This window comes from Acomys russatus, chromosome 19, assembly GCF_903995435.1.
Source record: "Acomys russatus chromosome 19, mAcoRus1.1, whole genome shotgun sequence".
Classification (NCBI taxonomy): Eukaryota; Metazoa; Chordata; class Mammalia; order Rodentia; family Muridae; genus Acomys; species Acomys russatus.
Window position 1 is genome coordinate 9,645,813 of NC_067155.1, and position 25,815 is coordinate 9,671,627.

The following is a 25,815-nucleotide window of genomic DNA, read 5'->3' on the forward strand; positions in this document are numbered from 1 at the left end:
ATGCCAGATGCGTCTCCACAAGGAGACCATATCCTAAGCAAGCACGGTAAATCACTGTGGTGATAGGGGACAGTACCGAGCTCAAGGGCATCTTAAGACTGGTATTTATCTGCCGTGACTCTGAGTTCTCACTTGTTAACAGTTCACAATCTCCAGAGGGTTTTGGATCCCAAATGCTTCAGTGAACAAGGCCAAATCCTTTAGGAGCAGGATGAGACAGAGGTTAAGAGGCCTTTCAGGTTGTGTCTGAATCACCACAGAGGAAAAGATGGGCTGTCAGCAGTGAGAGGGGCTTTTATTTTATCAGGAGGAAATATATGATGTTTGGGAGATTTGGTATGAGTATTTGTTCACTCTGTTTTTTCCCCTGACATCTTTGCTTTATAGTTGTTTAATTATTTTTGAAAAAGGGTATCTTGTAACCTGCTCTGCTCACAAGTTAACTAAGTAGCTGAGAATCCCAATCTTATGGCTTTTCCTCCACAGTCCTGGGTTTCCCTCACAGGAATCATTTCATTTTTTGGATACTTTTTCTCTGGTTTGTTCTTCCTGTTTTGTTTTTGAGAAAGGCTCTCCCTAGATTTAGCTCTTCTGGAACTTTCCATGTGTACCAGGATGGACTGAACTCACAGAAATCTGCCTGCTTCTGTCTCCTGTATGCTGGCATTAAAGGTGTGGGTCACCACGCCTGCCTCTTTTCAAGCACTCTAACTGTTAGGTTAAACTGTGTGCCCTGAAATTCAGAAGTTGAAGCATTAGCCCCAAAGACCTCAGACTGTGGCCCTATTTCAAAAGAAAGAAAGAAAGAAAGAAAGAAAGGAAAAACAAACAAACAAACAAAACAAAACAAAAAAGCAAAAATTAGAACCCTGAATACCATCATCTCAAAGAAGGGCAGATGCTCAGTTGATGAAGCACTCCGAAGTCTAAGGTCCCTAAGACTACACTACTGAAAAGTCTACATGTTGAAACCACAAGCTGCCACTATGCTGGTGGAATAAAAAAGTGCCTGCTGACAGGGGTAGAAAGCCAAATTCTGGGAATCAATTGGCCACAAGGTCTATCAATGTTTGAATTCAGTGTAAAAAATTGTAATTTGCCTGCATTGATACTCTTTCATATTGATGAAATTCAGGATTTTAATAAGGTAAAGCAACGTTGATCAGAAGCACGCATATGAAAATAGTTGTTTCCATGAGAATGAAAATCATTTATGTCACTGGGCATGATTGTTTTCTTCCTGCCAACTTTTTTTTTTTATAATACATTTATTTGATTACACATGTATAAAACAAACTACATACAGCAGGGAGAACCATGTGACAATCATGAGAATAATGAGTTCTATACATGTTACATTCATAGTGACTTGGCCATCTGCATTCGTCTCCTTTGAAGTAAGTGTCTTTCCTGTCTTGTTGGGTCTAAATTTCCAAATGAGATTCAATATCTATCTTATCTCAACTCTAATAGCTTAACTTCTTTATCTTGACCTAAAATGATCTTGTCCCCTAACCAGCTAAACTTGGTTATAGAACTATATTATCTTGTCTTCAATGTCCCTCAGAGACTTGGGAAGGAATAAAACTTAAATCCCTGAGTGAACCAGCAGTGTGAGTTAGCAGTTTCCAAAATGTATGAATTGACTTAAGACAGTTTACTGCCTGACCAGTCACCCAATACACTTTATAACATTGGAGCCTCATCTTCAGCTTTCTGGCCTAATACCTCTGCCTGACTTGTTCGCAGGGCAGGAACTATTGAGGACTTGCTTACCCTGATTTGACAGAGTGCGGCCGTCGACTCTGCCTGCATCTAAGTTCCTGCCAACTTTTTTTTTTGTCTGTATTATTAGCACCTAGAGTTGATATCCATGCACCCAAAACAACACACAATCATGACATGGGTGAGTGGGGACTTGGACAAAAAAAAAGATTTTTTTTTTTGTGTGTTCATAGATTTCAAACACTAGAGGGAAAAAAGTCTTTCCATCACACTTCTTATATCCTAGCCTGACTTTGAACTTGGTATGCAGTCAAAGAAGACCTTGAACTATTGACTCGGGTGGCCTCCATCTCCCAAGTGCTGGGGCTGCAGGTGAGAGGGACCTTCCGGATGATGTAGTAAGCTATGAAACCCAGGGATTCTGGAATGTTAGGCATGTACCCTGGAAACTGTGCTACAGCCTCAGCTTTGTCAGAATTTCTGAAAGATGATAAAGATGTAGAAAATCAATGTAAATCAGTCAGATCAGCAGAGCCAAGCTCTTCTGCAAAAAGCCTATCGATCCATCAGCAGGGAGATGTACAAAGTCAGTCAATCTCATCACAAATTAGGCAGGATTATAAAGCCTTTCTACCAGTGTACATGGGCTCCCTATGCCTGTATTATCCATTGGCACTGAGAATTTTATTTCATTTTTCTTCCATTTTACTTAAATCCTTATCCTCATAATTTTTTTTTAATCAATTTAGCAGGAAGAGTATTTCATTTTTAAAGGTCTCAAATGAGAAAACAAGATCAGTGGGTTAAACACACAGTTTTCCAAAGCTGAAAGTTCTCAGTTGGGAGTCAGCTTTTTCAGTCTTACTGATGTCTACTGGTGAAACATTTAGATATAAGAACACATAGGCCGGGCAGTGGTGGCGCATGCCTTTAATCCCAGCACTCAGGAGGCAGAGGCAGGTGGATCCCTGTGAGTTCGAGGCCAGCCTGGTCTACAATGCGTGTCCAGGATAGCCAAGGCTACACAGAGATAACCTGTCTCGAAAAACAAAACAAAGACAAAACACAAAAACAAAACAAAAACAAACAAAAAAGAACACACAGCTCCGTGGTAGGTATGTGACTAGCACTTATGGGATCCTAGATTTGAGTTTTAGGATCAGTAGTTAAAACCAACATACAATGCAGGCCTGGAGGAATTCCAAGGCTCCCCATTTCCCTGGTATAATTAACCACGAACGTTAAGCCAGAGGAAAAAATTTAGCCAAGGACTATAAGCCACAACAGCTGTACCCGACATTGCCCATGCGTTGAGCGCAGCCTACGTTTAGCCCTTGTCCCACAGGCAAAAACCGAAGACAAGATGGGAAAATGGGACTCCATGAAAGCTGTTGGCATATGTCTTATACGCATAGGCAAACAAAACAATGCAATCAAACAACAAAAACAAAACAAAAGAAAACAAAGGAAAAAAAAAAAACAAAAAACAGGACCCAAGATCCAGGAAGTTCATAACCAAACACCACGGGGCTGGCGGATACCCGAACAGCGTAATTAGCTCACTTTTACTTAACTCTGAATTTCTACTTCTCTTGTTCACTGCCGAACCTAGGGTGGGTTTGTGGGGAAATTCGTGGGGTGCCAGCCCTTTGTTCATTTGGGGCTGTTACATACCGTTGTCTAGAGAAAACGATCCGTCCCTGTGCTGGAGCTGAAGAAGCCTTAGCCTGTTACGTGCTTTCCAGAAACTTTTGGGTCTTGATGAGGGGGGCGCCTGCAGTGGCGTATTAGGGTTATAGCTGCCTGTTGCTTTTCCTGACCGATCTAGATATGGTATCCTTTGCTGCCTCCTCCTACTCCATGCAAGGGGTCCTGAAGGTCTAATTTCTAAGCAGGCAGATGAAAGGGTCACTCTGGTGTAGTTTGCCAATCGTAGCCGGCCACACTGGCGGCTTCTGATCTTTAGAGACAATAGTTTCGCTTTCATCTTTTGTTTCCAAGTAAGCGTTCAAGTTTTTTCAGTTGTGGGTGACACACATCACCTCCCAATACACACGCGCAGGCACACGCACATTCACATTGGAGGAACCACTGACCGAAGTGGGCACTCCTAGACTCTCGGCGTGTCTTTTACTCTCATGAAAACGAGTGCTTCTGATCAATATTGCTTTCTTTACCTTATCAAAATCCTGAATTTCATCAACAAGAAAGAATATCAATGCAGGCAAATAATGATTTTTTTTTTTTACACGATATACCTTGTGGGTAGTTGATTCCCAGAATTTGGCTTTCTAATCCTATCAGGTGTCATTTTTTTTTTTTTTAATTCTCCCAGCAGAACTGTAGCTTGTGGTTTCAACACAGATGTTTCAGTATTATAACCTAAGGGACTTTAGACTTCAGAATTTTTCATCACAGAGCTTCCATCCTTCTTTGGGGTGATAGCATTTAGGTTTCTGACTTTTGTGTTGAAGGTCAGCACTCTTTTGAAATAAGGCCATCGTTTTTCCTGTTGATACCTAAATTCGTGAATGTCATGTTAAATTTCTAATTACCTAACAATTAGAAGAAAGCCAAAAGTGGTGGCACGTGCCCGCCTTTAATACCAGGATACAGGAGACAGAAGCAGGCAGATCTCTGTGGGTTCAAGGCCACCCTGGTCTACGTGGGAAGTTCCAGGACCAGCAAGCTCCAGAAGCACTCTCTCATAAACAAAACACCAACAAACAAACAAACAAACAAAAAAACTGAAAATTATTCCCGTGAGGGAACTCCTGCACTGTGGAGGTAAAAAACATAATACTGGAATATAAGTTCATCTCAATTACTTAGTGAGCAGACGAGGCTATAAGGTACTCATTTGCAAAAACAAGCAAATGACCATAAAGAAAAAAAAAAAGAAAAAAAAAAAGGGACAAAAAAAGTCCCCATTTTTGACTACACTTTAATTCTTCCCCAGACAACAGTCCTCACATCATGTCTACCAAACGTATTTTTCTTCCCAATAAAATACAAGCCCCTCTCTTTACTTACAGGGATGAGCCCTGTTCAGCCTGTGTCTTTTCTTTCTTGTGACTCAAACGCATCCAGGAGGGACTTGCATCTTCTGTCTCATCCCACTACCAAGGATTTGAACTTGTTCACTGCAGCATTTGGGACCCCAAAAACACTCTGGAAATTATGAAAATTTAACAAGTTTGGAACAAGCCATATGTGAGAACACAGGCTCCGAGTCATGGGAGCTAAATGCCAATCTTGGTATTCCTTTCCCCTGTGGCGCTGTCCCTTCTTCCCATAGTGACAAGTCACAAGACAAATACCAAACTGCCCTAGCTGAATCTCTCTGATGATTCTCATCAAAATGGTCTCACAGCTCAGATCAGTTGCTTAAGCTTGAATCACCAGCAACTGACACTGAGCTAGGCAACGGAATGGCCAGTTTATTCTCATCCAGGGTTCTGCTGTCCTGTCTGGAGAAGAAGAAAGACATGCCACATTCCCAAATACTCGGCTCAACTTTACCCCAAATGACAAAGGCTCCCCGGCAAAGCAGGAGCTGCGAAGACTCTGGGAGATGTTTACCGCAGCCAGCTAAGCAGAGCCATTAGCGCACGGTTTCCTCAACTGGTGTTGCAGCAGACTCTCTTCACTGCGCACAAGTTTGCCTTGACAGAGAAGTGGGAATCAAGTGGCAGAAACATGGGGAAATTCCTGGAGGGTCTGGCTGATGAAGGCATGAAGGTTCCTGTCATGGCGAGAGCCTGGAGTAAGAGAAGAGGAAGACGTTTATTCTCATTCGGGAGAAGGTGATGAAGTTCTTGTGAGTAGCAAGAGACTGTACTCTCCCATTGAAATAACTACAAGGGAGAGTTCCCACTGCTCTAAATCAGCATGAGTAAAGTTCAAAGGAGCCAGTTGAATGTATTAAATGGTCACAACACTAGGGAGGCTGAGAACCATCGTTCTAGACTGCCGTCATGTGCTTTCCTGTTTTTTACCTTCATATAAAAGCATCTTGTTCAATGGGATGGATTTTTTTTTCTTTTGTAAACCATTTAATGTGTTTCATTTTTTTCTTTTCAGAGTATGAAAGTTTTGCCTAAATGTATGTATGTATGTATATATGTATGTATGTATGTATGTATGTTGTTTCTAATTGGTTGGTGGTATGGATTTACTCATTATAACACCATTGAAAACAAAGTCTTAAATGTCCACGCCTTCTACAAAACTGGCTAGGACATTGATTAGCCTTGTACCTTTGTCTTATCTATGCTTCTTCTGGAATACACAGAGCACTCCAAGGACTCATGGAAAAATTTCCTCCCAACTATTCCTAACTGCTTTTTTTTTTTTTTTTTTTGTATTTATTTGTGAAATTTGTTTTTGTTTTTAGTCCAAGCTATTAACTCAAAATCGCTCGAAAGTCATTCACAATCCTTCAGCTAGATGGTGCTACAGGCAGTGCTGTTGGTCTGTTCAGAAAGGGGCCAGGGAACAATCACATTCTAAACTGAGGACTCAGAGTCTGATCACAATCACAGGATAGACTCAGCCATATGCCACAGGGCACAAGATTGTGTTCACAGTGCACAGCAGTTGCACTGCTGTATGTTTTATATGGAGACATTGGGACCAACAGACTGAAGAAATACATAGAATAGGGCAGGTTGGATCTGTTTCTAGATCTCCAAGTAAGGACATAAAGGGACATTCGTGTGTAATAGGAGCCCAATTCTCACTCGGGGAGGCTGCTTTCTTCTACATGGATGCTACTTCTTGCTACTGGGTTGGGGGAGTGCTTCCTGCTATATGGAAGCCGCCTGCTGCTACGTAGAGGCAACTCACTGCACCTGAGGGCTTTTGTCTTCTAAATAGAGTATCTCCATTCCCTATACCCTGTTGAACCAGGGCTTCCCCTTTATAGTAAATATTGGAAGGATATAATGCCTTTTCCTGTTTCTTTTCTCCCACGCCTTATGTTCATTCAATGACCATAGGCTTCAGAGTCTACGTACAAAACTAGATAGAAATTCAGAAAATCATTATGACAGTTTAGCTAACTAAATAATAACACAATTAAATTAAATGTAACAGAAAATTTACAGTTCATATAAAAATCTTTTTAATGTCAATAAATAAGAAATAGACAGGTAGGTCTGTTCTTTTAAATTATTCAGGGGATTCTAAATGAAGTGTTCTTAAGGGACTATTTCCCTCGGGGACTAACGCTGTAAGTTTTTAGGCATAGGCATTTTCTCCCTGAGAAGATGGCACATGAAAAATAAATTTCTATGACTTAAAAACCCCATACTTCTCATGATATTGAATGTAATTGGAAATAGAAGTCAAAAGAGGAAAGCTCTCTACTGGCTAGAGACCCACCAGGTGGGTCTTGGAAACGTAATCAGGTTTTCTTCAAAAGCAACAGGTGTTTTGTTCAGGTCCAAAGTAGCTATTTTCAGGATTTTTTTCATGGAAATAGATTATAAAGAAAAATTTCAGTTTCATTGTGTTTTAGGAGCATGTATATATAATTTTTTAAATAAAAAATTGTATAGTAGACAACAATTAAAATGTTTGCCATCATCAAAAGTCAATAAGACAGATCAAAGAAGACCCTCTGGTAATTCTCCTGGAAATAGTTACAATGTTGTAATTAATTTAAAATCTTCTGTTGTTATATTGAGAAAGGGAAATTCCAACATATAGTGATACTTAATGAAGCGTGTTCCTTCAGAAAGTGTGACTACGTGCACCTAGATTTAATTAAAGCAAAGCACACAGCAGCTTCCCTCGTGACAGCTCACACTAAGAGGATCTACCCATCTATTGTCAATATATATTCTAGACAGACATATATAAAGGGGTTCTGTACAGCATGAAACTCCACAACGTGTGACATATACACAACCTGGACGAATCATTTCTGACCCTTGACCTAAAGAATGTGACATACACAGACTCATGAACTCACACTTCTCCCATACTCCTTAATACTTGGACATTTGTATTGAAAATGTGGACATCACCAACCCAAAGGATCATTGAGGAGAGGTTTTTTTTTTTTATTGAATATATGAAACAGAGAAGAGCTAGACCCACCAGGAAGGGTCCCAATCAGGTATAGAAGGTAATTCAATGGACATGGCAATTGGACTGAGCAGGCCGTGAGAGGACAGATAATGAGGTAGACTGGGAGAAGAGGAGAGGATCAAGGGCCGCCAAGAGCCAAGTAGAAAATGTGCCATGAGAGCAACCTAGAGAGAGACCAAGAGCACATGGCCAAAATGTCTATAGGAAAGAGAAGAAAAAGAAATTGGAGCTCATGGGCTACAGAGGTTTAGGGTAGGAGATGAATGCTGAGAGGAGCCAGGACTCTTTAGGAAGTAGTTGCTGGGAGCCGGGCATTGGTGACGCACACCTTTAATCTCTGCGCTCGGGAGGCAGAGGCAGGCGGATCGCTGTGAGTTCGAGGCCACCCTGGTCTACAAAGTGAGTCCAGGACAGCCAAGGCTACACAGAGAAACCCTATCTTGAAAAACAAAACAAAACAAAATAAAATAAAAAATAAAAAGTACTTGCTGGATAGTTTGTAGGCTTTCTGTCAAGGTATTTGTTTATATCACGTAAAATATTGAAGTTACAAGTTGTAAAATAGGAAAACAAATGTTTACGTGGATACTTTAGAAAAACTTTTTGTTTAATTTTTAACAATTTCAGACATGTAAATGATATGCCTTGATCATATTCACTCCCAATGACCCCTTCTCACTCTTCCAGGCACCTACAAAAGTTGCTCTTTCTCTCATGTCCTCTTTTTTTCCCCCTGAGGATTATTTGCTAGACAAGTATGACTGGAAACTTTTGTGTTTCATATATCAATTAACACCTAATTATTTAATCAGAGCTGACCTCTCACAAGTCCTTACTTCTATGAAATGGATACATAACCATTAAATTTCTTTCCAAAAATCATCCAGATGGTCAATTAAACATCATGACAAGTGATTGTGTAATTTGGCCTCCTGTGCAGGAATTGTTATTTCTCACACCGTACATAAGTATTGTCAAATGTATCTTGAAATACAATGTTTGATAAATATTTTCTAAGGAAAATCAATTGAGACAAACAAAAAGAGGTACTTGCAACACTGTGAGACTCTGGCAGCCATCATCTGCTTTGATATGTTAGCCATTTGTCCAGAGTGTCTTTGGGACCAAACAGTTTTGAGATGTTGAAACTGTCAAGAATTCAGGGTCCAGTTCCTAAATGTTGGGAAGTTCCAGGCTTAATTAGAGTCCTGTGTGAGATAGTCTGAAATGTTGGACCAATTGGGATTAGAAGCTTTCTCCACAGCTGTCCTGGGAGCTGTCCTGTTCTGATGAGCAACAGCACCTGAAGCCCTTGATGCTGGGACATGAAGGATGCAGGATGTCAGTGTCCAGCATGCTGAGAGGAATGAACCCTGTCAGGTCTGATCCAGGATCAGTGTCTGTTTCTTTTCTTTTCTTTTTTCTCTGAAAACATATCATTTCTCACAAGCATTATACAGTCCTAAAATTATACATGTATGAGGTGTGCCTGAGACTCAGAACAGTTAAGGCTGCTTCTCTGCTTTGCATAAGCAGAAAAAGACATCTATAAACCTTCATTCATGCCATACAAAGAATGTCATCTAATAATAAATCACAGGGATTCTGTAACCAATGAGAAACCTTGTCTATGCACAGACATTCATATCTCAGCCAGTCTCAGAGCTGTTCCCGTGTAGTGAGATTAGCAACATAAGTTACCTTCTGAGACTCTAGATGAGAGAAGCATGGGAGAATAGCAAAGTAGAAGGATCCAGAGGGTCCTAGAAACCTAAAAGTAGAACATTATGATAGGCAGATTTGGGCCCAGGGGTCCCGTGCAAACTAAGGTACCAGCCAAGGACAATACAGGCGGTAAACTTTAAACCCCTACCCAGATCTAGCCAATGGTCAGAACATTCTCCTCAGTTGAGTGGAGAGTGGGATATGACTTTCTCACGTACTCTGGTGCCTCACATTTGACCATGTCCCCTGGAGGGGGAGACCTGGTGGCACTCAGAGGAAGGATAGCAGGTTACTGAGAAGAGACTTGATACCCTATGAGCATATACAGGGGGAGGTAATCCCCCTCAGGAGCAGTCATAGCGGAGGGGAATAATGGGAAAATGGGAGGGAGGGAAGAATGGGAGGATACAAGGGATGGGATAGCCATTGAGTTGTAACAAAAATAAATTAATAAAAAAATTTTTAAAAATAAGTTACCTACTTGTTCTGCAGTTTGAATTCTTCATATCCCAATTATAGCCCCCTCCCGTATCACCTTCCAATCACCCCTCCCTCATCCCCTCTCACTCCATCCCCTAGTCCTCAAAAATGGTAGCCCACCTCCCCTAATATCTGACCTCAGCCTATTGAGTCTCATCTGTACTACCTGTATCCTCTTCTGTGGCCTGGCAAGGCCATCTTGCCTGGGGGAAGTAAACAGTGTTGGAGGGGGCCAGAGTCTATGTCAGAAGTAGTCTCTATTCCCCATATTGTTGTACTGTATTTAACCATTTTCCTCAATTTTATTTGGGCCCATACAAAGGTATTATTTGTCCCATATCATCCAGAAGAAACCTTAAGAGAATGACACCCCATTTTCCTTAAGGGGAGTTGGTAAGTTTTTGTTGTTTTCTTGGGTGGTAGATATTTATTTTCCTTGGGAGTTGGTTATAAGTTATTATTGGTCTTATTTAGAGATAAAACAAGGTTGGACTAAGGGATGTCTCTCTTTTGTTTTATTTTTCATTCTTAGGTGTGGAGATAGAGATTGAAAAGAAAAAATGGGAATATATAAATATATAGGGATGATAGGACAAAAGTAGATTAGTGAATCTATTCCTCAACTTAATGCTTTAATTGTTACTCCCAAGGTTATTTTTAATTCACTGGTATAGAATTTTGTATTTAGATGCAAAATAATTTTTGATACATTGCTATGAAATTTATATTTAAGATTTTTATATTTTCACACATAGTATACATATTTCTACTCTAATGTGAAGTATTGTATGGACAACTCAATTGTAATACAAGGTTTACTTCTAATAATTTGAAAGTGCTATTGCAGCCTGTTTAGGATAAGTAAGTTATACAAGTTAATTGTTAGTTGATCCAATCATGGCCATCTCAATTACTAGTCTATTTTTATCACAGGAATATACATCCTAGGTATAACAGATAGATATGATTCTATAGAAAGATAAGGTAAAATAGATAAGGTCTTCAAAAACCTCAGAGAGTTACAGAATATGGCATTTAAATATGTTTTTATTATTTTGAAGACTCATTGACAATGAGACAGGTTAACTCCTGGCAACACCCAGCCTACCTCAAAGAAGATGATGAGCATCAAAGAACCTCCTAATGGAGATGGCTTCAAATGTGGCAATCAAGCCACTGGGGAAATTGTCCCGATTTCTACCATAGACAGAATTCTGCCTAAAAATGAACAAGCTTGGACGCAGGCAGAGTTGCTGGCCAAACTCTGCCAAGGCAGGGTAAGCAAGTCTTCAATAGTTCCTGCTTCACAAATATGTATATCAGATATCTAGGGCCAGAAGGCTGAAGATGATGCTCCAATGTTATAGAGAGTTTTGGGTGACTGTTCAGGTAACAAACTGTCTCTGTCATCTTCTCATTTTTGCAAGCTGCTTACCTGCACTCCCTGTATACTCAGATAACTAATTTTATTCCTTCTCAAGTCTCTGATTGGATTGAAGGCCATGGATTAGTTTTACAATTAAGCTTAGCTGTTTAGGGGTTAAGATGATTTTAGATCTAGATAGATGTTTTAAGTTCATAACCAAAATAGGAAAGATGTTCTCTTCAAGTTTGTCAAAACCAAATAACCAAAACACTATGGATGTAATATTTACATAATTCCTGATTGTTTCGTGGTTCTTCTTGCTGTAGGTAGTGTATTGTATATATGTGTAATAATGTAAATGTATATTTCAAAAATTTAAAAAAAGAGTTCATGGTGTGGTGATATGGAAAGGCCCATCAGGGCAAGGCCATGCAACTTGCTTATACTTGAATAGCATTGAATTTACTTCTGTACGTCTCTTTGCCACAGGCTTTTGTGCTCCAAGGACTGAGAGAAAAGCTCTCATCCCAGTTCCTAATTGCTTCCTTGGAGTCGCTCGTGTCATTTGCACTTCATGTTTTGTTTAGTTTTGTATTGTTGTCTGACAGGAAGGTGTTTAACCGTTACTTCATACCCTTGTGGAGATGTTATCATCATGGGTCTAGCGTTGAGCTGCAAATCACCAATGTTTTGGGAAAGAATCCCAATAGATCATGAACCTTTAAGTGATGGAGAGTGTCCTACCACAGTTTCTGTAGAGACTCACTTCTTATGGTGACAGGCACCATCATGGTGACCTCCTTAACTGAGGTGAGTGGCAAGGACATACAAATATGACTAACAAAAACTAAATACATTAGACAGCAATCCTTGGAGAAGCCATGCAAGTGCTTTGCAAGGCCTCTTATTTTCCTTCTGATTGCCTCTTAATCTTAGTTGTCCTTTCAAAGCTGGATTAAGAATTTATTTCAACCTCTATGTTGAAAAGAGGGAAGGATGGAGGTGATGCAGGGAGGAAGAAGAAAAAATAAAGAAAGATAAGAAGGAAGAGGGGAAGGAAGGAAGGAACTCAGGGCAGAAATAGGGTAAGGAATAGGGACTCAAGTGTTGTTTAGGAAGTAAAGAATGGGATAGACATCTGGGTGAAATTGTAGCTATTTTCAGCTCAGGGCAGAATCCACTGTTTCCAATCCTCCTTAGGTTGTGTGAAGACCCTTTCTCTCATAAGCTGCCACCAAGTCTTTCTTATCACGGATACAACCCCATTTTCTTCGCTCCTTCTTCACTCAGCCTCTGTCTCTCATCTCTGTCTTTGTCTCCACCTACATCTGTTTTGCCTTATCCATATATTTCATTTTTTACCCTGTGTCTTCCTAGGTTTTAGTTCTTAAGAGTAATATTTATTTGGGCTTTTCTTTCTTTCTTTCTTTCTTTTTTTTACTTACTGATAACATTACGGATCAGAGCCAGGGTCGTGCACCCACTGGACAAGACACAAGCTGCACCTCCAACTCAGGCTGAAATAGCCGGAAGAGCTTTTCTTATTGTAAATCCTCCTACTCATCAATTTACATGCTTCTGGAAAATGCTATATTCCATTTTTGTGTTTAAACAATTTGAATATAGGAATGGTGGGTATAGAATATTGATGGTGTTAATTACAATTGTTTTACCAGTGACAGAATTATAGGGTGATTTTCTATAAAGGAAAATGGATTTTATGGAAAATTGTGGGTAATGGATTAAAATTTGAATAACCTACCAGAAGCAAATGAATGCAAAATAGGAGTATATTTAGTTTTTTTTTTTTTTTTTTTTGGTACTTTGGCTATCCTGAACTATGGCAGATGCTCCTGATTCTATTTCTATGTTACACTAAATAAATCTTGATGTTGGTTTGTATAAAATCTCAGCTTATTTGTTATTAGAAAGGATATGTAGATATGGTGTTTTTTTGTTTATTTTTTTATTTTTGAGTAAAATATTAGGTTAGTCAATTTCTGGAAAATACACACAAGTATGTTTGGATTTCTCTATTTCTATTGACTTATCATATATTTGCCTGATGTCTGGGATTGCTTTTAATAGGTGAAACAGGAAACACGAAGCCGTATCATATTATACTCTTATCTAATACATTTCTTAGTCTTCCTCCCAGATTAAAGAAGGAAAACTCATCCCTGTGATCATAGTTTTATATTACAAATCTATGAGCCCAAGCCTGTGTTCTATTTAGTTGACAGTCGTCACTGTAGCTCCTTACCACACAACATAGCAAGAAATTTTCACTTACTAGCCATCATTTCTTTATTGTTAAATTTAGAATAAAAGTCAAACAGATATTTATCACCTTAACCATTGTGAGTGTAAAAAGTGATTCCAATGATCTGCAGCCGACCTTCAGTACATTGACGGACAAACCCAAACTCTGTGTCCATGAAGCACACATCCATCACCTTCTCCTTGCAACCTTGTCCATCACTTTTCTAATGTCTTTCAAAATTTCGTTACATGATTCATTTATTTCTGTGGAGAGTGGGTGCACCTGAGACAGTATATATGTGTGGAGGTTAGAGGATCTATGTTTTGAGCCAGTTTTCTCCTTTGACCATGGAGGCCCACAGATTGAACTCTGAGCTTGTTGAAAAGTGCTTTTATGTGCTTATCAGCCTTTCTGGCCCTCATCATTTTATTTTCTGTGTATTTGTAGTTGATCAATGTGGTTACAACAGCTAGATGGAATCAAACAACAGTATACCTGGCCATAGTACTTAACACAGGAGTCCCTGTGGTTACCTATCTTATAACATGTATCAACCTTCTTTTCAAAGGATAAAGGCTACTCCTTTGTATGTGTGCATACATCATGTTGTCTTTGTGCAATTCTTCATTGATGACCATGTGGAATAATTGCAACTTTCTACTGTTTTGGATGATTCTGCTGTGGAACTGACTAGGGAGGTTTCTCTACCAGACCCTGTTTTAATTTTAAAAAGTCATACAAAAAGTAGAATTGGTGGATGAAATAGAAATTCTCCCTTATATGAAAAGGTATAAAATGCTCTTAGGGCGTCTATATCATAATAGCAACAAAGTTAATAAAGCAGAATAAATGTCTTATAAAAATGCATTTCTTGGAGAAATGAAATTATTATGATTTAAAATATAATACATAAGGTGAAGATTATGGAACATTTATGCCATATCATTCAATGAGAATTTCAGGGACACAAACAAGACTGCTTTTCTTATATTATTCCATGCACAAAATGACAACAGAGCCCCTCTATCACCATAAACTAAGAATCACAAATTTCATTCTTCTACAGCTTGAAATGCTGATCTAAAATTTAAATAGAAAGAGTAAGGCTCTAACTCCATGATAAAGTGCTTGTCTTTTATGATTGAAACTCTAGGTTCAATTGCCAGTCATTCCAAAATAATAAAATTCCCATAGAAAACAAATACCACAAGAATAACCAAGTCAATTTTAAGTAGTGAGTGTAATTTTTAAAGATTGCATTGACTACAAGAATTGACACTATTCAAGGGCAAAAATTGCCATGAGCCCATAGTCTTTGTGTGTGTGTGTGTGTCTGTGTGTGTGTGTAGGGGGGGGATTTGGTCTATGAAAATCTTAATTAGTATATATAGTATTGAACAATTTTGACATTTTTCAAATGGATTTATTTTTGATTCTCTTCTTCCACATTTCTTCTCCAGCCTTCCTAACATCTCCTTGAATCTTTATATATCCATCACAATCCTTTCCTAACACCACGTTTGCTCTATTGTCCTCCCCTTGATTCCTCAATACCTATTTTTTTTTCCTGTTTTAAAAAAATTCTCCTTTCTGGTTTCATAACCACTTTTTATTATATTCAGATGGACATGTCCTGTTAGACAAACATCATGTGGTCTTTGTTTCTCCAAACCTTTAACATTACTGAATTATTTGGAAGTCCATCTCATTTCTGTACATTTCTTCATTTCGTTTTCCTTTACAGACGAACAAAATTCCACCATGTAGCGATACCGTACTTCCATCATTTGCTGATGAACATCTAGGATGGACATGACTTCTTCGCTGTCGTGAAGAAAGTAACATCTTCTGTGGATATGCAAGCATCTGTGGTAGGACATAGAGTCCCCTGGGTATATGCCCAGAAATTATCAAGCTGTGTTATATGGTAATTCTATTTTTAATATCTCAGGAATTCTTTGTGTTTATCTCCATAATGAATGTAGTACTTTACCTTCCTACCAGGATAGGGTAATGATTACCTATTACCACAACAGCAGTAGCATTTTTATTGCATATTCTCTTGATGATAAGCATTCTAAGGTGTGCAATGTAGTCTTCTTTTGGGGGGGGGTATGGCTTTTGAAAACAGGGTTTTTCTTTGTGTATTTTTGGCTGTCCTGTCACTAACTCTGTAGACTAGGTTATTCTCAATTTTATATGTCAATCTCCCTCTCTCTCTTGATAGCTGTGTCGAAGGTCAAGTGGAACCTTGTACAGTGAAAACATTATATTTCAGTAACCATATCCAAAATTTTCCATTTAAATAGTGGAGGATGATATTTACTTTAATAAAGAACAAACTTTTAGTTGTTCTTTTCAATAGGAGAGCTGTATAAATACAGTGAACTGAAATCTATGTTAATTTAACTAACATCATAAAATAATGCACACTGCTAATATGTTTCTAGCGTCTCATGACCATAATATATTCATTTACTTTTAAAATAGGAATTAAAAAAAAAAAAAAAGACTTCTGAAAACTTTGTGATGAGAATTTTTCTGTTCTCCCAGATTACAGTGGGAATGCTTGGTAATTCCTTAATACTATTTTATTATGTCCTTTTGATAGTTAATAGAAAGCATTTAATGCCCAAAGACCTGATTATAGAGCACTTGACTTTTGCCAACTGCTTGTCTCTCATGTCAAGAGGCATTCCACAGGCAATGTCAGATTATGGATATAAAGATTTCCTGGATGACATTGGATGTAAGTTGGTGATGTATATTTACCGAGTAACAAGGGGGATGTCCCTGTATGCCATGTGCCTACTGAGTTGCTTCCAAGCAATCACAATCAGCCCCAGGAATTCCGGGTGGATGAAGCTTAAACACAGAACCACAAAGCACATTGGTCCCTCCTGCTCACTCGGCTGGCTTGCGCAACTTCTTCTAAACATGCTGACCCCAGCAAGAGTGTCAGGCCCTCGTTACAACAAGAACGGAACCAACAGGATGAGCTATGGATACTGCTCCTGGTTTGCTTCGGGCAATTTAGCAACTGCACTTTATATGTTTTTACTATGCTTCTCCGATGGTGTGTGTCTGGGTCTCATGGCCTTCTCAAGTGTCTGTATGGTGACTGTTCTCTACAGACATAACAGACAAGTCAGGCATATTCACAGTGCTCAACACTTTCTAAAAGTGTCACCTGAAGGCAGAGCTACACAAACTGTCCTCATCATGGTGTGCATGTTCTGTGTCTCTTATTCATTCTCTTCCATTTTGGTCATCTTTACAACATACTTCAAGGATCCAGTGCTACGGGGAGTAAGTGTACGTACATTTCTAGAAATGTGCTTTCCCATATATTGCCCCTTTGTTCTCATCAGCCATATGAAGTCTCTTCCCAGCCTGTTTTTACCCTGTTTTGGTAGAAGGCAGCTTTCTCCAAGCATGATTATGATCTCTGTCTTTTCTTTTCTTTTCTTTTTTTTTTTTTTTTTTGGTTTTTCAAGACAGGGTCTCTCTGTGTAGCCTTGGCTGTCCTAGACTCACTTTGTAGACCAGGCTGGCCTCGAGCTCACAGAGATCCTCCTGCCTCTGCCTCCCTGAGTGCTGGGATTAAAGGCGTGCACCACAATGCCTGGCTGATCTCTCTTTTCTCGTTGTACTGGCGTATTCTTTTATCTGTTGTAAAATGCTAAAACTGCGTTTGGAAAACATCTAGCTCCCTATAACTGACTTCTTCATTATGTGCAGTTAGCAGTAGTCAGTTATCAATCGTTGTAACACTTTTACATAATTTACCATCCAAAACGAACAATATCTTAAATATATAAGATTATCATACGGTACAAATTGTTGTGTAATATTAGGCAAAATTTGAACATGAGAAAATACATCTGGGAGACCATACATTATCTGATGCCTCAGGAAAAGGTGTGTGTGTGTGTGTGTGTGTGTGTGTGTGTGTGTGTGTGTGTGTGTGCGCGCGCGCGTGCGCACATGAGTGCAACATCATTTTTATTTCGTATGAATGGGTGTTTTTCTTGCATACATGTCTGTGCATCATATGTATAAATTACTTGCAGAGCTTTGATAAGGGGCATTGTACCTTAGGACTGGAGTTAGTGACGGTTTTGAGGCAACATTAAACGATGGAACTAAAACCCGGGACGTCTAGAAGAACAGTAAGTGTTCTTAAGTGCAAAACCACCTCTCTAGCATGGAGATTTTTGATAATATTTCAAATGTTTAACTTTGCATATCTGTAATATATGTATGTGCTTAAGTGTATTTATGTACACAGCATGGATGCCTGCTGACCACAGGGGCAAAGTGAGTGCGTTGGAGCCTCTGGAACTAGAGCTACAGGCAGCAGCGAGCCACTCTATGTGGTTGCTGGGAAGTGAGCTCCCTTCCCATGCAAGATGCTTTCAGACACTGAGCCAGTTCTACAGCTCCAAGCTCCTGTTGATTGCTTCTCATATGTAGACACTACAATTCTCCAAGTGTCATCATTGGTATGAAAATGTTGTAGAAATATGTATGGCAACAGACTATCTCCATGAATCTAACCCTTAGATGCTGTAACATTAATATTCTGGAAAGTTCATCAAGAATACTTCAATTGTATATAGTTATGGTCTTTGCATATATTCATTTTTCTCAAGGACATATTGAAGGAGAGAAGCCTGTTCTTTAGGATCCCAAGTGTGGGATCGGAATGGTCTAGTAAGAGAACAGGTGAGGTTAATTCACTAGAAGAGCAACCACCTCGTGCAGGAGCTTAATTGCTGCCAGCTGAAAAAGATCCTGTGAGCAGACTCTGGGAGGAGCTGTATAAATGAGCCCAGAACTGGAGGCAGGGCGGATTGGAGACTTGGGATAGAATTGGCTGTTCATTGCTGCCCCTCTAGATGCTCCTAGAGAAAACCGCTTGAGGGAAGGCTTGAGAGTTCTGGCTCCTGCTGTGTCTCTGGGATCTGGTTACCCCAGATTCCAGTGGAAGAAATCCTGCAGCTCCTGACCGGAGAATCATTCCTCGGAACTGATATCCTTAAGGTTTTGTTGTTGTGTCAATTAATCTTCATTTCCTACTGTTTTGGTTAATCAGGTTATAATTGATGTAGGCTCAGTCAATAAGTTGTTAATAAAATATTTTGGTTAGGAAAATTGAGTCTACCACATAGACTTCTGGCCCCCTGTTTCTTCCTAAGGACCGAGATTGCTAAAATATTTTATTCATAGTAAATTTTCATATGAGAGTTTTTTTTTCTCTGTAAAGAATAAATGGATTTAGTCTGGGGTCCCTTAAAATATGCCAACCCTATAGCCCAAGTACTTCCCATAAAGTGGTTACAAGCTTCATCTTATTCATGGTGAAAGGAGACAAATTAACCAAAGAAGCTAGTGCAAAGAACTTGAAATTCAGAATTTAACACTCTTCTTAAGAGATGTTGACATATTGTTTTCTAAATAACCATGACAACACCAAACCATCTGAACCAACCTCAGGTCTGTTTAGAGGCTCTGTATCTGCCCTTCTAAGTTTGTTTCATTCAAATATTTCATCCTTAATTTTATTCCCATTTGCAAGTTTCACAAAAAAACAAAACAAAACATAACAATTGTCCATATTTGGGTTTGGATGAAACTGAATATTTTAAAATCTTTTCTGATTTAATTTTAGCATCTTACTAATGCATCCTTTGTGAGCTTTCTCTGCATATTACAGAAATTATCAATTGGTCATTCAGTTCCAAAATAACTGAAGATTTGTTTTCTCATTTTGTTGATTTTTTTTTTCTGGGCAGTAGTTTGCCTTATCTTATTGCAGAATCTTATTTCCACAGAATAAAATGTAAACATACGCTAGAGAAGAAAGTTTGCTAAAAGCTACATTTTTTGTTTTTGTTTTTTTAAATATATTTTATTAATTTATCCATATTACATCTCAATTGTTATCCCATCCCTTGTATCCTCCCATTCCTCCCTCCCTCCCATTTTCCCCTTTCTCCCCTTCCCTATGACTGTTCCTGAGGGGGTCCTCCTCCCCCTGTATATGCTCATAGGGTATCAAGTCTTGTATTTATTTCTTTTATTTTTAATTTGTTCACTTTACATCCTGATTATAGGCCCCTCCTTCATCGCCTCCCAGTCCCACCCTCTCTCCCTCTCCTCCTTCCCACCAATAGTTTTCAGAAAGAGGGAGCACTCCTCACCCATCATCTGACCTCAGCCTATCAAATCTCATCTGGATTGCCTGTATCCTCTTCCTTTGTGGTCTGGCAAGGCTGCCCCTCCAGGGGAGAAGCGATCAACAAGTGGGCACTAGAGTCCATGTGAGAAGCAGTTCCTATTCCCTATATCATCAGACCCACAAGGAGACTGTGCTGCCTGTGGACTACATCTGAGCATAGGGTATAGGTCTTCATTATGCATAGTCCTTGGTTGATGCATCAGTCTCTCCAGCACCCTCCCCCCTGCCACTGGAATTTGTTGGCTCCATTGGTCTCCTTGTAAAGCTCTAGATCCTTCTATCTCCCAACTCTTCCATAAGACTCCCTGCACTCCACCGCAAGTTTGGCTGTGAGTCTCAGCATCTGCTTCAGTCTGCTGTGTGGAGTCTTTCAGAGGACCGCTAAAAGCTACATTTAATCCTGACTTGCACTGTTCACCGGAATGCTTTGATTTCCTCTAACATGCATGCACCATTGTAAATACTGGGAAAATGTAAAAAGGGCTATTTGATGAGATAATATTTCTACATGAATATAAATCCTCTAGGTTTTTACAACACCACCGAGGTTATGTAGTATAATTCTGTTTCTTGTAGGAAATGTATAGTAAGTCCTGGTGACATATGCATTAAACAGTGGTAGGTATAAGGATCCTAGGGCACTGAATTTTTCAGGCAAGCATTCTGCCACTGGATTGTACACACATCTAGCAAGGGAATCTGAATAAAATTAAATATAAAAGCTTTTTATTAACTTTTGGAATTTGTCTATGACCTTGAAATGATCCCACATCATAGCATGTTTAAAAATTCAACTCTCGGGCTGGAGAGATGGCTCAGCGGTTAAGAGCACTGTCTGCTCTTCCAAAGGTCCTGAGTTCAATTTCCAGCAACCGCATGGTGGCTCACAACCATCTATCATGAGATCTGGTTCCCTCTTCTGGTGTGCAGGTGTACATGCAGGCAGAGCACTGTATACATAATAAATAAATAAATCTTTAAAAAAAAAAAAAAAGGAAAGAAAGGCAAAATTGTTTTAAAAAAAAAAAAAAATTCAACTCTCGGCAGAAATACTAAAGCTTCTCCCTTTTGTTCCATAGAAATGCTGAAATACTGCTACAAATTTAGTGGAAGCATGTTCAAAATGTAAAACTGAATAAAAAGCTACCTGGAAAACCATACACACACACACACACACACACACACACACACACACACACACACACCATGAATGGGTAACTTAGAAACCTTGGCCTGGAGGATGTAATGCACACAGACCTCCAACCTCTACTTTCTCTCATACCCTTTAATATGTGGGACTTTTAAAAATGAAACTATGGAATGACCACATTGAGGGACTGCTGAAGAAAAGGTTTTTCTTGTAGATACGAAGGGGACAACAGCCTGAGGCATCTGGAAGTGTCCAGAGAACAGGAGTGAGGAAGTGTATTAGACACGGCCAGTAGAGTGAACTGTGCCGTGAGATGAAAAATAGGGGAAGCGTGGGAGAAAAATGGCGGACAGAGGAGAGAGGGTCAAAGGAGTCAAGAGGACAAAGCACCACGGGAAGAGCTAAGAGAAGGAGTACAATGAGAAGAAGAGCCTAATAGCACGCAGCCGGAATGTTTGGAGTTCATAGGAAAAAAAAAAAAAAAGACGCTGGGAGAAGGGCAGAGAAGCTCAGGGTCCAGAGAAGTTTAAAGCAGATGACAGGAGTAGCGCTGAGAGGAGCCAGAGCTGTGTAAGAAGTATTTGCAATTCTGTATGAATCTGGCAGCCAGCATCCGCTCGGATATGTTTTTTTAATCATTTTATTTTATTAATTTATTCATATTACATCTCAATGGTTATCCCATCCCTTGTATCCTCCCCTTCCTCCCTCCCTCCCTTTTTCCTCTTACTCCCCACCCCTATGACTGTTCCTGAGGGGGACCTCCTCCCCCTGTATATGCTCATAGGGTATCAAGCCTCTTCTTGGTAGCCTGCTGTCCTTCCTCTGAGTGCCACCAGGCCTCCCCATCCAGGGAACATGGTCAAATATGAGGCATCAGAGTTTGTGTGAAAATCATACCCCACTCTCCACTCAACTGTGGAGAATGTCCTGTCCATTGCCTAGATCTGGGTAGGGGTTAGAAGTTTACGGCCTGTATTGTCCTTGGCTGGTGCCATAGTTTGAGCGGGACCCCTGGGACCAAATCTGCCTATCATAGTTTTCTTCTTGTAGGTTTCTAGAACCCTCTGGATCCTTCTACAAGCACCTCGGTTAGCCATTCGTCTTGCTTGAATTTGGAAACAAACAGTTTGGGGGATGTTGGATCTTTCCAGGCTACTGTATAATAGGGAAATGATCACTAAGGGGCAACACTGTGCAGCTTACTGTCACCTTAATAGCAGGGAAGCCCTGTTCTGCCATCCCCTTTGTACTCCTTGGACTGACAGAGAAGTTTCCTTCTGATTCCTAATCGCCTTCTCGGAGTTTCTCAGGCCACCTGAACGTCTTTATTTGTTTGTTGAATTTTGTTTTCTGACATGAACTCAGGACCAAGGTACTTAAAAGTTACCTCAGACCCCTTTGTAGATGCTGTCACCGCGGGCCAAGAACTGAGTTTAAAATCACCAATCTACTGAGAAAGAACACCAGGCGATCATGAACCTTTAAGTGTGTGTGGTGGGAGGTGTGTCACCACAGTTTCAGCAGAGACACACTTCCTATGGTGATACAAGTGTCTCTAAAGGAAGTTTTACATTGTGCAATAAATGTGAATTAAATATATAGTTCTATTCTTTTATAGTTATTCATGAAATCTACCTGAAGTGTCCCTAAAGGAGGATTTCTTTGATGATTAGCACAACATATTTTTAGGCACACTCATCTTTCTTTTCCATGAGTAGATACACAGGGAGATGAAATTTCTATGATTTAAGCACCTCAAACTTGTGAAGATCTTGGATGAAATTGCTGATGGAATTCAAAAGAAGGAAGCTGTCGAATGAGGAGTTAGTTATTACTTTTATTTGATATTTACTTTTATGTGACTGAATATTTTGTCCATTTTTTTTTTACGTATGTGCACCTTATGCACAGTGCCGAGAGGAACCTGGCCTCTCTCGGAGGTCTTTGCAATGCTTTGAGAATCCGACAGCATCGTTTCTAACATGTTAACAGACACCTAAGTTGTCCCGAGTTTCTTTGGGAACAAATGGCTTTGAGATGTTGAAACTCTCTAGGATGATGACAGGGCAGGGTCCGCAGGGACAAGGATGTGCAACTTTCTTGTGCTTTAGTAGCAGTGATGCCCTGTTTGTTCTGCACGGCTTCTCTGCCCTGCCCTCCCCTCTGCTTCCTAATTGCTTCCTAGGTCTTTCTCATGGAATAGTCTCTCTTTCATCGTGTTGTTTTGCTTCTGACAGGAAATCAGGACCAAGATGTTCAGAAATTACTTTCAGACCCTTGTGGAGATGCTATCGTCATGAGTCTACAGCTGAGTTTAAAGTCGCCTGTCTTTTGGGAAAGAACACAGGGAGATCAGGAACCTTTAAGTGAGGGAGACAGCCCCACAACGGTTTCAGCAGAGAGTCACTTCTCATGGCTACAGCCACCACAATTGTGTCATTGAGCGCTGAGGTGAGTGACCAGGTTTTGTGAATAGTAAGAACTCAGTCTATTAGAAAGCACCTTCTGGAATATACACACTTGTGCTTTGGGAGGCAACTTAATTCCTACCCAGATGTTTCTCTTAAATTTACTTTTACGTAAAAATCTATATTAAGAATGTCTTTCAATATTTCTGCTGAAGAAAAGGAAGGAAGGACAGTAAGAGGATAGGAAGGAAGGAAAGAGGGAGGAAGAGAGGATGGATGGATGTATGTAGGAAAGAGAAAAACAGAAAAAGAAAGAGAAGGGAGAGTGAGAGAGACAGAGAGATGGGGAGAAAAAGAGAGAGAGAGAGACAGAGAGAGGAGAGAGGAGCGAGAGAGAGAGAGAGAGAGAGAGAGAGAGAGAGAGAGAGAGAGAAAGGGAGAGAAATGGAAAGAAAGAAAGAAAGAAAGAAAGAAAGAAAAGTAATTCAAGGCATGGATAGGCAGAAAAGACTCAAGTATTGCTTAGGAAGTAGGGGCTTTTGAATGAAATTAGGGGTATTTTCAACTCATGCCAACATAGAATCTCTTATTTCCTCCTTAAGATGTATGGACCCCGTTTGTCACATGAGCTGCTACCTAATCTCTCTTATCAATTTTCTTCCTTCCTTTCTTTACTTAGCCTCTGCTTCCCTCTCTGCCTCTGTCTCCATCTTTCTGTACAATCTTTAACTCTTTCTGCATCTATCTTCCAAGTTTTTTGTTTGTTTCAAAAGGTAGATTTTTTTTTTTGATTCTTTGTTGTTTTCCTTACTGATGGCATTGCGGAACACTCCCAGGGCCTTGCAATAGCTAAACAAGCCGCTAGCTTCAGCCCCATCTCATCCTAAATAGCTTGAAGTACTTCTGTTGTTTTTTGTTTCTCCTATTCATCAGTTTGTATGCTTCTGGAATATGTTACATCCTGATTTTGTATCTAAGGATACGGATTAAAATAGTGGGTTGGAGAAAATACTGATACTAGTAAGTTAAATTTATATATCAATGATAAAAATATAGATTGATTTTCCTATTATCAAAAACAAATATTATGGGTGTGTCAAGATTACAAGTTCGGTTGAATGAATTATTATAAAGAGTAAATGCATGTTAGAAGTACCTTTTTATTTCTTGCTACTTTAGCCGTTCTATAGACCCCCCCAAAAATTGTTTGTAATATGGTTCCATCTCACATGTTATCTGAAGGAACATACACGTGAGAGTTCTTGTCATGAAAGACCTGTCCTCCTCTGGAATATAAAGCCAGGTATGTTTGGCTTCTTGTCATGAAAAACCTGTCCTCCTCTGGAATATAGACCCAGGTATGTTTGGCTTTTTCTATTCCTATTGTCATTGTCACTGCCTAGCGTTTCAGAAGATATCATATATTTGTCTGATTTCAGGGATTGCTGTTAGTGTGAGAAGCCCAAACCAAAACTACAAAAACCAAGCTGTGCCATATTATATACCACTCCAACGTGCTTTCTCAGTGTTCCTTGTAGAAAAAACCAAAATTCATATTCATCATTGCGGCTCTAAAGTTGATATCACTAATCTTTAAGAACATGTTAGTTTTGAATTTAGTTGACTGTCATCGCGGTTGCTCTGTACCATACATCCTATCCAGAACGCCTCATATGTTAACGACAGCTTCGTTACATTTACGGTTAGAACTAGTGTCAAACCACAACTTTTATTGTGTTAACTCTTGTGAGTAGACAGTTCAGTCATGTGAAAGTTGATCCTAATGTTCTGTGTCTCATCTCCAGAACGTTTTCGGCACTCACCAAAATTCTGCATCCTTGGAATAATAATCTTCTCCTTGCAGCCATGTATTTCATCATTCTATTGTTTTTTTTTAATTTGTATTACAGGATACATTTATTGCTACTGAGGGCATATGTATCTTGGAAAGCATATATGACTAGAGGTTAGAAGATATGGTTTTGGAGAGGGTTCTTCATTTTATCCTGTAGATCCTGGAAGGAACCCTGAGAATTGGACTAGGTAGAAAGCCCTTACACATACCGAGCCATCTTTCTGACAGCCATCATATTAGTTTCTGTGTCCTTGAAGATGGTCATTATAGTTAAAACTGCTAGGCAGACTCATACAGCAATATAACTGATTCTAGCACTTAATGCAGGGTCTCTTGTGGTTATTTGTGTTCTAGAAGGTGCCAAGTTGCTTTCTAAAAGGTAAACGCTGTACCATTGTTTGTGTAAACAAATTTATCTTTATGGGTTTTATTTATTTGTTTGATTTTTGGGTTTTGGGTTTTTTTTTTTTTTCTTGTGGTGGTGGATGTATGGAACGACC

The 25,815-nt window shown here is 39.5% G+C and overlaps 1 protein-coding gene across 1 annotated transcript; it reads left to right on the plus strand.

Annotated features, from left to right (window-relative positions):
* Positions 1 to 23,495, plus strand: LOC127203074 (vomeronasal type-1 receptor 4-like). Its single transcript, XM_051161884.1, has 6 exons — positions 1 to 46; positions 3,338 to 3,509; positions 5,262 to 5,491; positions 15,607 to 15,665; positions 16,167 to 17,088; positions 23,290 to 23,495. The coding sequence occupies exons 1-6, from the start codon at positions 1 to 3 to the stop codon at positions 23,493 to 23,495; spliced, it is 1,635 nt and encodes a 544-aa protein (XP_051017841.1).
* Positions 23,496 to 25,815: the final 2,320 nt, after the last annotated feature.